At 41.6% G+C, this 12,911-nt stretch overlaps 1 protein-coding gene across 2 annotated transcripts in view; it reads left to right on the top strand.

Annotated features, from left to right (window-relative positions):
• GUCY1A2 (guanylate cyclase 1 soluble subunit alpha 2) overlaps positions 1–12,911 on the top strand; it is a 352,258-nt gene that overhangs the window by 21,907 nt on the left and 317,440 nt on the right. For both annotated transcript variants that reach the window (XR_008557856.1, XM_028132015.2), the window contains exon 2: positions 11,597–11,658. Coding sequence is in view for 1 of the 2 variants with exons in the window: in XM_028132015.2 (XP_027987816.2) it covers positions 11,597–11,658 (62 nt within the window). In the remaining variant the exon portion in view is untranslated. The remainder of the gene's footprint in view (positions 1–11,596; positions 11,659–12,911) is intronic.

Genomic DNA, 12,911 nt, shown 5'->3' with positions numbered 1-12,911 from the left:
GGTGTCTAGAAGTGATACCACCTTGTCTCATAGGCAGTATTTGTAGTCAGACGACCTTGTGGCCAAGATGACCAGTGGAGCTTCTTTCTCCTGAAGTTCTCCTATTAAGAAGTTAATGACCATACTAGAGCTATTTAAACAGCAATGACAACATTGATAAATTGGGGAAAACAATTTTACAACATCATTTTCATATTTGTTAAAAGAAAAAAAACAACACAAAAGGAAGTAAGATTTCAGGTAGATACACGGAAGAATTTCCTAATAGTCACCAAAGTGCAGTGTTACCAACGTGGGCAGCAGGAGATTGAAGTGTTGTTGGCGGTTCTTCCAGCTGAGGCAGACCACTGTGACCTTTCTGAATCTTGGCTTTTTCCTCTGTAAAATGTGGATTTGTGGGTAATGATACTTGAGACTCATGATGTTCATGAATATCTAATAAGTAAAGGAAAAGAGAGTGATTTGTAAACTCTGGATGTTTTACACACTGAAAGTGGTGTTATTGTTTTCTGGAGTTCACTGAAAACATCAGGTATTCTTGGATGACTTATGTGAGCTCTTGCCTGAAGGCAGGTAAAGGATTAATAAATAATTAACTCTTGGATCTATTTCAGTTGAAGGAATGCATGTTTTCAGTTTAAATTAGTATTGATGGTATTAAATCTTATATCAAATCAAATTCAATGGCTGTTTTTAGAAAGACATTAAAATAAAATTAGAAAGAAGAAAATACTTGGAAAGAAAACACATACTTTGTATAGAAATACTTAGTTACCGTAGTGATTATACATTAAGTACATTCACTTACGATAAATAATTACAATGATAATAACCGTTGTGCTTTGCTAAATAGAACATACTTCTAATAAGACCAAGGTTATCAGTTTGAATTCCTTTTATGGGTCAATTAGCATGATGTCAGCCTTCACCCTAAGCTCTCATGAGGTCACTTAGATGTATACCCATGTTCACAAAGAGGAGATTAGATTGAAATCATGCAGATGTTCAACCAGTATGGTAGAAGAATTCTATATTGTAATGCATCTCTAGCTTTTATTTTTTTTCCTTGTAACACAGTTACTATTTTTGCTTTTCATAATTCATTATCTGGACTATTGATAGTGGCAGAAAAACGGCACCAGATGTTAACTTCAGTTCAGCAATCTTGGTACTTGAGTTCTGGCTAAGAAAGAATTCAGAGCCAAGACTCAAACTATAAGAGAAGGTTTATCTAGAAAGTCCCAGAGGTAGAAGAAGTGAGCCATAGAAGAAATGGGCTTAGGAAACAAGTTACAGAGGCAAAAGAAGGGCATAGGAGAGAGAGTGAGAGATTTGTGCCTTGAAAGAGGAAAGATGGAGGAAAGGCTCTGGAAAGAGAAAGAGAAAGAGCATGCCCTGGGATGGCGAAAGGCTCAGACCTGCTCCAGAGAGAGACCAGCTGGGTCCTCCGTCCTGAGGGCTTTTATTTGAGGTCTCAGGGGGAGGATCTCAATAGAGTATTCATCAGCTTTCCAGGTGTGTCTCCTCAGGGTAATGGTCTCCGTTGATTGGTTGGCATCAGGGTAGGGGGTCATCAGTCAGTGCAGCTGGTCCTGATGTCAGCCATGGCATCCCTCTGCCCTGTTTTGCTGCTTTTCTGTTCCTGGAGCTGAAACACAGCTGAGGCCTAGATGTCATGGCCAAGGCTTTCAGTTTTGCCTGTTGCTAGGCACCTGGGGCTCTCCACCCTGGTAACCCTCCGCACTGGCCCATCCTCCCTAGTTTCAGGCCCATCTAACTGCCTACTACACTACCAGTTTTGTTTGGCAGAGTACTAGTGTCCATCCCTTGAAATGGCCTTCCAAGTTTCCTGAAAGGTGGTTTAATTACCAGTCTGTTCTAACCCTCTGTGTACCAGTGCTGAACTTTGCAATGGTTTACTTCAAAACAACCCTGAGAATACAAACTTCTTATGAGTGTTTTTCAGATGGGAAAATGGAGGCATTCCTCCCCCCCGCCCCCCCCCCCCAATGTTCCTTACTCCCAGGTGAAGAGATTTGGGCTAATTTTATAAAAAGGTCAATAGCACAGCTGGGTTTGAAATACAGAGGTCCTGACTCAAAGTTCTATATTTAATTTGCAGTCTGTTTTTTTTTCTTCTTCTTCTTTTGGTTTATATGTAGTAAGTTTGTCCAGAGGCTGGGAAAATGAATGAACATTATATCTGGATATTTACCAAGATTAATGATTATTGTAATTACATCTCTTTCAGAAGCAATTAATCTGGTTGTTTGAAGTGACTTATCATCTTTACTAGTTTTATTAATAATACCAATCATGTAATTTGATCCATTGGTGTCTAAGAGCTAGCTACAAAGACAGGGTGTCTACCATTATAATTTTGATCACTTTAAATGATGGAATTTGGCATATCATGTTCTCATAAAAAAATGCTTTTATGTGGTAGAGAATGTGGAGATCTTCATCTTGAGGCTTGAGGATGATGAGAAGGGTTCTTTGCCCTCCAATTTATCTCTCACAGAAAAGCCTATTTACCTAAATTCCACCATCAGTGGTTCAGACCATCTTACATAATGTAGAGAAGCTCATTCACACCATCATCTACCCTAAGGAGTGAGGATCGAGGGCTTGAGGAAATGGAGGCATGATTGCTCCTGAGTGTCATCTGAGTTCAGTGTACTAAGGGGATTTGAAATTTTGTTGAGGGGAGGAAAGAGAATATACAATAATGATTTGGGAGTTCAGATGTGGCAGCGGGGATTCGACCTATCAGAATGTACCTTTAAATACACTTGCTGCTTAGAGGGTGGGAGAGAGGTGAGCCACTGGATGAGAGGAAGCTTCCAAAGGGAAGGTGGATACACATACAAGATAAGATTTACCCTACGGTTTTCTTAAGGTCATATGATTTGCCTATGTACTCTTTGTTTTACAGGTTTGGTTTAAAGAATGTTAAGTGTGTTCTCAAAAAAAACCCCAATTTGAATCCATGTGATTCCATACTTTTATGTTGACATTAAAAAATGCTTTCTTATGGAAGACACATAATGTTTATGTGAATATCAAAAGAGTTAATATATGTAACTAGAGGCCCAGTGCATGAAATTCGTGCACGGGGAAGGAGGTGGTGTATGTGTCCCTCAGCCCAGCCTGATCCCTCTCCAATCTGCAACCCCTCGTGGAATGACCGGCTGCCCATTTAAACAGGCAGTCCAACATCCCTCTCACAATCAAGGACTGCTGGCTCCAAACCACTTGCCTGCCTGCCTGCCTGATTGCCCCTAACCACTTCTGCCTGCCAGCCTGATCACCCCATAACCACTCCTCTGCCAGCCTGATCGATGACTAACTGCTCCCCTGCCAACCCGATTGCCCCTAATTGCCCTCCCCTGCCAGCCAGGTCACCCCTAACTGCCCTCCCCTGCCAGCCCGGTCACCCCCAACTGCCCTCCCCTGCAGGCCTGGTCCCTGCACAACTGCCTTCCCCTGCAGGCCTGGTCCCCCGCAACTGCCCTCCCCTGCAGGCCTGGTTGCCCCTAATGCCCTCCCCTGCTAGCCCAGTCACCCCTAACTGCTCTCCCCTGCAGGCCTGGTCCCTCCCAACTGCCCTCCCTTTCAGCCCTGGTCCCTCCCAACTGCTCTCCTCTGCTGGCCTGATTGCCCACAACTGCCCTCCCTTGCCAGCCATCTTGTGGAGGCGATCTTGTGTCCACATGGGGGTGGCCATCTTTGACCACATGGGGGCGGCCATCTTGTGTGTTGGAGTGACAGTCAATTTGCATATTACCTTTTTATTAGATAGGATGGGCATAAAGCACCGTCCCCTATCGAGTTAAGTACAACAATCACACTGGCTACTCTATTGTTATATACATGTCAGCACAAAATTGAATGCTGATGTCAGTGCACCAGAGTGAAGTAATTGGACATTTAAAAAATCCTATATACATACCACAAGCAATATAATTATTTGTTTATCAACAAATTCATATTGATTATAAGCCATTAGTGACAGTTAATAAATGGAACTGTTTTGAATTTAGCAGTTATGTGTGTACATCTCTCAGAAGCTTACTTCTCTTTCCTTTTTTTTTATTTTAGAGAGAGGAAGGGAGGGGAGAGAGAGAGAGAGAAACATCGAATTTGCCCCAAACTCAGTATCAAAACTGAAACCTCTGATTGGGAAGCGAAACTGCCACATTTTGGTGTACAGGATGATATACCCCTGCCAGTGCAGAAGCTTACTTCTCTTGATATTTGGATAAACTACTCTCATTAAGGCTGACTTATTCAGGGATGGTTTATGGAGTATTTCTCTTGATCATCATGTTTATAGTACCTAAAACCTGATATACATGAGAAGCAATCCGGACCCCCAGACTAGTTGAATTGGAAAACTTGGGAGTGGTGCTCATGTATTGGTATGTTTCATAAGCTCCCCTGGTGACTTTAATGTGCAGAGAAATTGAATACCATTGGCTTAGAGCATTAGTAATTAAATATATATCCATATCATTTAGTTTCTGACACTGAAATATAATTTTCTCATATTTAAGTAAATATAATAACATGGCTATTTATAGCTATTTCTTTAAAGGTACACCTATTGTTTCTATTAATTATGTAGCTTATAAATATATGTTATAAGGCAGAAATGAATTTGTTTTTATTTTTTAAAATACATTTTTATTGATTTCAGAGATAAAGGGAGAGGGAGAGAGAGATAGAAACATCAATGATGAGAATCATTGATTGGCTGCTTCCTGCATGCTCCCCACTGGGGATCGAGCCCATAACCTGGGCATGTTCCCCTACTGGGAATCGAACTGTGAACTCTTAGTTCATGGGAGGATGCTCAATCCACTGAGCCACCACAGCCAGGCAATTTGTTTTTAAATTACCTGTGGGATTTTTGTTTGCTTATTTTTGGCAAGATGAAGTGTTGTGTTTATAAAAATGAATATGGAGACACAGAATATTAAAGGTGACAGGGACCCTCAATGCATCTAGTGGGAAGAAGACACACTTAAAGCCGTTTCAGATTTGCAGTTACTTAATCACTTACTAGTTGTGTGATCTTGGGGTATTCACTTAACCCAGTGGTCGGCAAACTGCGGCTTGTGAGCCACATGCGGCTGTTTGGCCCCTTGAGTGTGGCTCTTCTACAAAATACCACATGCGGGCGCACACGTACAGTGCGATTGAAACTGCGCAGAAGTCGGTTTTCAGCTCTCAAAAGAAATTTCAGTTGTTGTACTGTTGATATTTGGCTCTGTTGACTAATGAGTTTGCCGACTTAACCAGTAGGAGCCTCACCTTCTTCATGTCTGTAAAATTTTGATGAATGTGTACTTAGTATGATGACAACTGTGTTTCATGCTGTGTGCATACAACACACACACACACACACACACTCACACTCACATCTTGTCTCCCTGCCTCCTGCCCGATGGGTCCCCACACCATCTGGTGCAGATATCCAGAGCAGGGCCTGACTGTGTGGGAGCCTCTGCCTGAGCTGCAGGGCCAGCTGCTGGGAACTGCTTCCTCCCACTCCTCAGGGATCACTTCTCTGGCTCTGTTGGGACTGCTTCATGGCTGGCTGTTTGGATCCCATGACCTTTCCTGAGCATAACATTTAGTCTGTGGGGGTCAGTTACTGCTGGCCAACTAGTGTGAAGCTGTTGATGAGACCGGAAATGGAGATGGCTTCTTGTTGCCACAGGATGGAAGCTTTGGGGTTCCTTCGTTTTGAGCCCCAGACAATACGTGTGCAGGACGCAGATGGCTGCGTTCTCTTTCCAGCTGTTTTCCTACCCATTGCTGTTTTGTGTTGAGTGAGAGGCCACTATCTAAATCCTAGTTTGGGGGAAGCAGAGAAAAGTCACAGATCTGCTGGGTTTTCTTTTTTATAAGAACAATGGCTTTTGTCTCCCACTCTTGTTTCTCTGCTCTTCCAGCACATGGCCTTAAAATTATGAGGTCACACTGCTCTCTGGTCGCACATTCTTTGTGTTCCAGGAAGGGGGTTCATGGGTGGTTTCTTTATTAGTTGTACAGCATAAGGCCTGGGGGTCCTGATCTTAGCTGTGGTGCTTCAGTGTTCTTCCCATTTATAGGCTTGGTTTTATGTCTATCCTCAATCTTAATTTTGAGAATTCTGCTTTTGTCACCCTCTCTCTGGCCTGATCTGAAAGTTTCACTGAAAATATTTTAAATTTGGCTGCCACTTTTCTATTTTTCCCCATTGTCTATTGGAATTGGCACCATTTTCTCATTGCTTGCAGGAATGGTGGGTCTGTTGGTTTTTTTAGGTGATGAGTATCTTGAAACATTACACTTGTGGGGAGAGTGCCGTCCATTGATTATGAGACTTTCAGAGCAGGAGCCATGTTTTCTAGCCGATTACGGTGACAACCAGTATTTATTATGTACCTACTGTGCACCAGAGGCTTTGCTTTAAGTATTTCAATTAATTCCCATACAAATAATGTATACATAAAAAAATCATATTTCAGAGAGCTTAAATAAATTGCCCTAGCTATTGAGTCACAGAGCTGGATTTTGAACTCAATTTGACCCTAAATTCTCTTTTCAAAATCATCTTTCTAAACTCCTTCTTGAAGAAAAGGAAAGGTACAGATGAGATAAAAAGAATCTCACCCTTTAGAAAGTTGGATGGGACTGTGGAATAGAGAACAGGTATGGAGTTGCATTCTTAAGGAAAAGAATACTAGAAAGTCTGTAGATTTTCATAGCCCTTGATTTTCCCATTAAGCTACACTGATTTACATCACTGGCATACATAGACTCTTTTTTTTTTAATTTAATAAATCTTTATTGTTCAGATTATTACAATTGTTCCTCTTTTTTCCCCCATAGCTCCCCTCCACCGGGTTCCCACCCCACCCTCTTCCCTTACCCCACCCCACTGTCCTCATCCATAGGTGTACGATTTTTGTCCAGTCTCTTCCTGCACCCCCCACATCCCTTTCCCCCTGAGAATTGTCAGTCCACTCCCTTTCTATGCCCCTGATTCTATTATATTCACCAGTTTATTCTGTTCATCAGATTTTTTTATTCACTTGATTTTTAGATTCACTTGTTCATAGATATGTATTTGTTGTTCATAATTTTTATCTTTACTTTTTTTCTTCTTCCTCTTCTTAAAGAATACCTTTCAGCATTTCATATAATACTGGTTTGGCGGTGATGAACTCCTTTAGCTCTTTCTTATCTGTGAAGCTCTATCTGCCCTTCAATTCTGAATGATAGCTTTGCTGGGTAGAGTAATCTTGGTTGTAGGTTCTTGCTATTCATCACTTTGATTATTTCTTGCCACTTCCGCCTGACCTGCATAGTTTCTGTTGAGAAATCAGCTGACAGTCGTATGGGTGCTCCCTTGTAGGTAACTAACTGTTTTTCTCTTGCTGCTTTTAATATTCTCTCTTTGACTTTTGCTCTTGTCATTTTAATTATGATGTGTCTTGGTGTAGTCCTCTTTGGATTCCTTTTGTTTGGGGTTCTGTGCGCTTCCTGGACTTGTAAGTCTATTTCTTTTACCAGGTGGGGGAAGTTTTCAGTCATTATTTCTTCAAATAGGTTTTCAGTATCTTGCTTTCTCTCTTCTTCTGGCACCCTCATAATTCTGATGTTGGTATGCTTGAAGTTGTCCCAGAGGCTCCTTATGCTATCTTCATATTTTTGGATTCTTTTTTTTTTTCTTTTTTGGTTGAGTGTTTTTTGCTTCTTTGTAATTCAAATCTTTGACTTGATTCTTGCGATCCTCTAGTCTGCTGTTAGATCTCTGTATAATATTTTTTATTTCAGTCAGTTTATGCTTAATTTCTAGTTGGTCCTTTTTCATATCCTCGAGGGTCTCGCTAAATTTATCGGCCTTTTCTAGAAAATTCTTGAAAAACCCTATAACCGTGGTTTTGAACTCTATATTCAGTTGTTTGCTTTCCTCCATTTCTTTCATTTGTGATCTGTTTCTTTGTCTCCTCATTTTGGCTGCTTCCCTGAGTTGATAGAGTGGCTTTGTGTGCTAGGTGTGCTATAGGGCTTAGTGGCTTAGCCTCCCCAGTTACCTGAGGTGGACACTCTTGGTGCACCCCTTTGTGGGCTGTGTGCACAGTCTTGTTGTAGTTAAGCCTTGATTGTTGTTGGTATCACTGGGAGGAATTGACCTCCAGACCAATTGGCTGTGAGGATCAGCTGTGTCTATGCTGGGAGAACTTCTGTGCTGGAGACACCCTTATGAGACAAGACCTGCAAAAGCCTCTGTGCTCAGCTTTGATGGGGCGGAGTCTCAGGGCAGAGCAGACAGCATTGGTTTCCCTTCAGCCCTGCCCTAATAGGCCCCTGGGTCTCAGTATCCCTCGGTAATCACTGCAAGCATCTCTGAGAGAAGCCGCCCTCGAGTTCCGCCTGCTGCCAGACAGTCCAGTTTCTCCCCGAATGAGTCTGGGTCCCCAGAGTCTCGCCTGGAACTGGAGTCCAGTGCAGTTAGGAGCTTTTGTCTTCCTACCACTTGAGAAAGCCAGCCGAGTATTCAGTTGCCCGTCCTCTCTGCGCGCACCTCGTTATCTCTGCCTTCTGCAGTTCCTCTAAGTCTCAGTGTGCTTTTCTCTTTCCTGACAGTCCAGTTTCACCCTGTATGAGTCTGGGTCCCCAGAGTCTCACCTGGAACTGCAGTTCAATGCAGTTGGGAGCTTTTGTCTCCCTCCTGCTTGAGAAAGCCAGCTGCGCACTCAGTTGCCAGGCCTCTCCGCACGCGCATCTCAGTACCTCTGCCTCCTGCAGCTCCTCTGAGTCTCAGTGTGCTTTTCTCTTTCCTTCTAGTTGTAGAATTTCCACTCAGCCAGCCTTCCTGTGGTTCTGGATGATGTCCGTTTTGTCTTTTAGTTGTAGTTTTGAAATTGTGCGAGGCAGCAGTTTAGGTGTTTACGTATGCCGCCATCTTTTTGTAAAAATATATATATATTTCTTTATTTATTTCAGAGAGGAAGGAAGAGTGAGAGAAAGATAGAAACATCAATGATAAGAGAGAATCATTGATCGGCTGCCTCGTGCATGCCCCCTACTGAGGAATGAGCGCCCAACCTGGGCATGTGCCTTTGACTGGAATAGAACCTGGGACCCTTCAGTCCACAGGCCGACACTCTATTTACGGAGCCAAACATACATAGACTCTTAATAAATGGACCCTCTGACTGTCAAGGCCGAAGTCAGCCTATGGAAGGCCCACATGTGGGTCTTCACGTCATGCTTTTTAATTTAGATCAGAGAGTCCCTGAGATTACGTGAGGATGTCTGTCTCTCACTGATAACGCCATGGGTTGAGCAATCAGGCAAACTCAGGAGAAGATTCCAGTGAATCCTCCGAGATTAGACGCTCGGAGGAATCAGGTTTGTGCTGAGGTCACCCTTGGCTTGCTAAAGATCAGGGGCTACTCTGCAGTCGGCCTCCATGCTTGTCGCTTAGACCATCAGAGTGTGCCCACTGGCCTGGCAAGCAACAGGAAGCCCATAAGCGCTCTAGCAAGTTGAAGCTTCGTTCAGTGTGCTCAGAGAACATTTTCCTTTTAATGTATTTGGGAACTATAAGTTTAACTCCTGCTGGGGAGTAAAAAGTAATTGCTTCACATAAGAAAAAAAAAAGTCAGCTCTTTAAAAGGCTTAACTCCTTTCACAAACATGCGCTTTTTAAAACCTGGGAAATTCCTGGTACTGGGACAAAAAATAAAAGTCCTTTAGTAAAAATGAGGTCATTCTGGTCTTATCTGGCCCTGTGCACTCTCTAGTTCCTGCTTTCTGTTCCATGTTTTGGGACCAGAGGTTATTGGGAGGATAAATCCCCCTGTGGATATTAACTGCTCTTAGGGCATGTTGCCAAGAAAAAGTTATCTTAGCTCAGAAACTGCCAAACCAGTGCAAGAGGCCCAGCTCCCAGGGGTACTGAGCCAGTGACTGATAATGACTTGGTGAAGGTTGGCTGTGGGGTGGATTTTTAAAGCACGCTTTTCCTGTGCTCCAGGATTGCTGTGTCTGCTTCATCCTCCTTAGATTTCTCAGCAGCTCCATTGCTTCTTGGTTCAGGAATTATTTTTCTTTCCTAGACACATTTTATTTACTCTGCTTTGATTCTGTCCCGATGAGTAGAAACATCTGTGCCAGTCTGAGGCCTCATGTTCATCTTTTTTAACCTACTGTAAATGAAAAACAGCCGTTTAAAGAAGTTGCCCTGTATCTCTTTCTCTGAACACTCAGAGTCTGATTCCTCCTAAAATTAATTTCTGAATTGGCTTGGCAGGGGTGAAGATCGTGTGTGTGAGGCCTCTGATTTGCTCAGGGGTAAGGGTTCTCCTAAGTGACAGCGTAGAACATCTCAGTGGATGCTCTTGATTTAATTGAAGTTCACTTTTTTCCTAGCTTTCACACAGCCATTCCCTATGAAGGAGGATGGTGATGCTTTGAAGAGTGTTAGCGAGATAATTATATCTATCCTGGATGTTTTCATAACAAGGTGACCATGGAAGGGGTTCAAGTGGACCTTGACAACAACCTTCGTAGTCTCCTCTGAATTAAGGGTCATTGAGATGGCCACTTTGAACGATTAGGGATGGGAAATAAGTTGATATTTCTGAACTGCTTCTTAGGTACCAGCACAGTGCTAGGTCCTTTCTGAGGTTACGCTTTTAGACTTGTCTAGGTTCTTGTAGTTTAGTTAGTGGGAGCCCACGAGGTCATCTAACTACCTTGCTGTCTCAACACCTTGAAGAGTCTGTGTCAGAGTCATGATATTCCCCTAAAATTCATCCATCGCTATAATCGATCATTATTTTGATAAACATTTGATAGCTTGTTTCTGCTTGATTGACTGCAACATTTTATTATTTTAAAATTTACTGTCTTGATACTGAAAATTTGGTTTTTATCTTAATTTGTTAATAAAAATCTATGTTCTAGGATCTTAGTGTCACTTTTATGGCTCCATGGGTCTGAAATTCCAAGTTTAGGCTCTGTTACCCAAATAAGTCTAAGAATCATTTTTTGATCGGGGCTTAAGAAACTCTATTTTCATCTGGCATGGAGAAGAGAGGATTATAAAATTTGGTCATGAGCTGTTTAGGTATTTGCTTCAGACCCCATTTCTTGCCCTGAGCACTTGTGGTCCCTCTGGGAGGCTCCAGAACCCATGCTTGGAATCTCTTGGATGGCAGGGAAGTCAGGCTTGCCCTGTGCATGACCCATGAATCTTCAGTACATCCCCTCCCACTGCCCCTGGGGCCTAGGTTTATTATAGGCAGCCAACGAATGTTTTATTGATCTTAATAGCTGGTACAAAATAATTGGGAAAAATATGGCCAGGAAATGCTATTGTATTTGAAATTGGGAAATTCTGGGTAATTACTGAGTGCCTCATATTAGTTCCTGTGGGGAAAATACATGGCAAAAGGCATCATGGGTTAATATTATAAAGAAAAACCTCTTATGAGATAAATCAGAAGCTACATATCTGCCTATGATGCTCAGAATGGGAATGGCACTGATTTGCTGGTAATTTATTATTATTATTATTATTATTCTGTAGCCTCAGACGATTCAGCAAACTCTCAAGAGGACATTGCAGTATTATGAGCACCAAGTTATTGGGTAAGTAAAAATGGATGTTGGTCATTACTGGGGCAAATTAAAGATAATTACTCAAACATAGCTGTTGAGCATGTAGTTTTCTGCCATCAGGTCAGCCTTATTTCATAGGGGTGTGCTCTCAGCGTGGAGGGTGGCTCCTGCGGGGACCCTGGAATGACTGACTGCCTTAGGCTTATTTGTGTTTAATCCTTTTAAGTAAAATTCCCTTTGGTATTACTTTTTATTTTTTCTTCTTGTGCTTTTCTTCTTCTTTTTTTCGTTTTTATCTCATTTTCATCCATTTCATTTCATCTCATAATTTTGCCTTAGTAATGTGCTAAGATTTAATGGTACCAACTGAGATGCTCTAATCCTTCAGTAAAGTTTACTCAAAATCATTACAAGTTTAATACAGTTCAGTGAGAGGTATTATTTTAGCTAGAGTCACATGCCACATTTTTCTTTTTTATGCCCCATTTGTTGACATCATTGTGATAGGGTGTAAAGTAAGACTTGAGGTAAAAAAACATTTCAGGGACGCATAGAACTTTTAAGTAACTATCTCTTTTGTAGAGGGTGATGATGATAATAGTAACTAAAGCAAGGATTAGATGTCATTATTACATGAGATAATTTCAATGAAAGTATTTTGTAAATAGAAAGCTCCAAATGAATGAAAGGTATACCTTTTTTCCCCTTCCTCTTATCCCCCTTCTTTGAAAAAATTTTTATCTTTATTGTTGAACGTATTACAAATGTCCCCTCTTTCCCCCCCATTAACTCCCTTCACCCTGCCCCCCACTCCCAGGCCTTCACCACACTCTTGTTTGTGTCCATGGGTTACACATATATGCATATAAGTTCTTTGGTTAATCACCACCCCTCCTCAATCTATTCCATGCTTCTCTGTCTCTGGATCTATTTTGTTCATCATTTATTTTGTTCATTAGACTCCACATATGACCTTTGATTGGCTGTTGCAGAAAGCAATTGGCAAATACAAAATCCTAGATTTACTTTCCGATGCAATCTAGCTATTTAAATTAAATTCATTGGCATTAGGAAGGCATATTTTTAATTCACCTTGTTAATATTCTCTATGTGCTACCATGATCTTTCTTTGTAAGTTTTTAAGAACTTTTGAGGAATCAAGATTCAAATCCTGATACCTCTTGACATGCTTTTGGAATCATTGAACATTTATGGTTACTAGTCATTGTCATGGGTCTCAAGGATATATATATTTTTCTATTAAAGTGTTATATAATTTTTTT

This window comes from Eptesicus fuscus, chromosome 13, assembly GCF_027574615.1.
Source record: "Eptesicus fuscus isolate TK198812 chromosome 13, DD_ASM_mEF_20220401, whole genome shotgun sequence".
In the NCBI taxonomy this organism is placed as follows: domain Eukaryota; kingdom Metazoa; phylum Chordata; class Mammalia; order Chiroptera; family Vespertilionidae; genus Eptesicus; species Eptesicus fuscus.
This window is presented reverse-complemented; position numbering and strand designations above follow the sequence as displayed.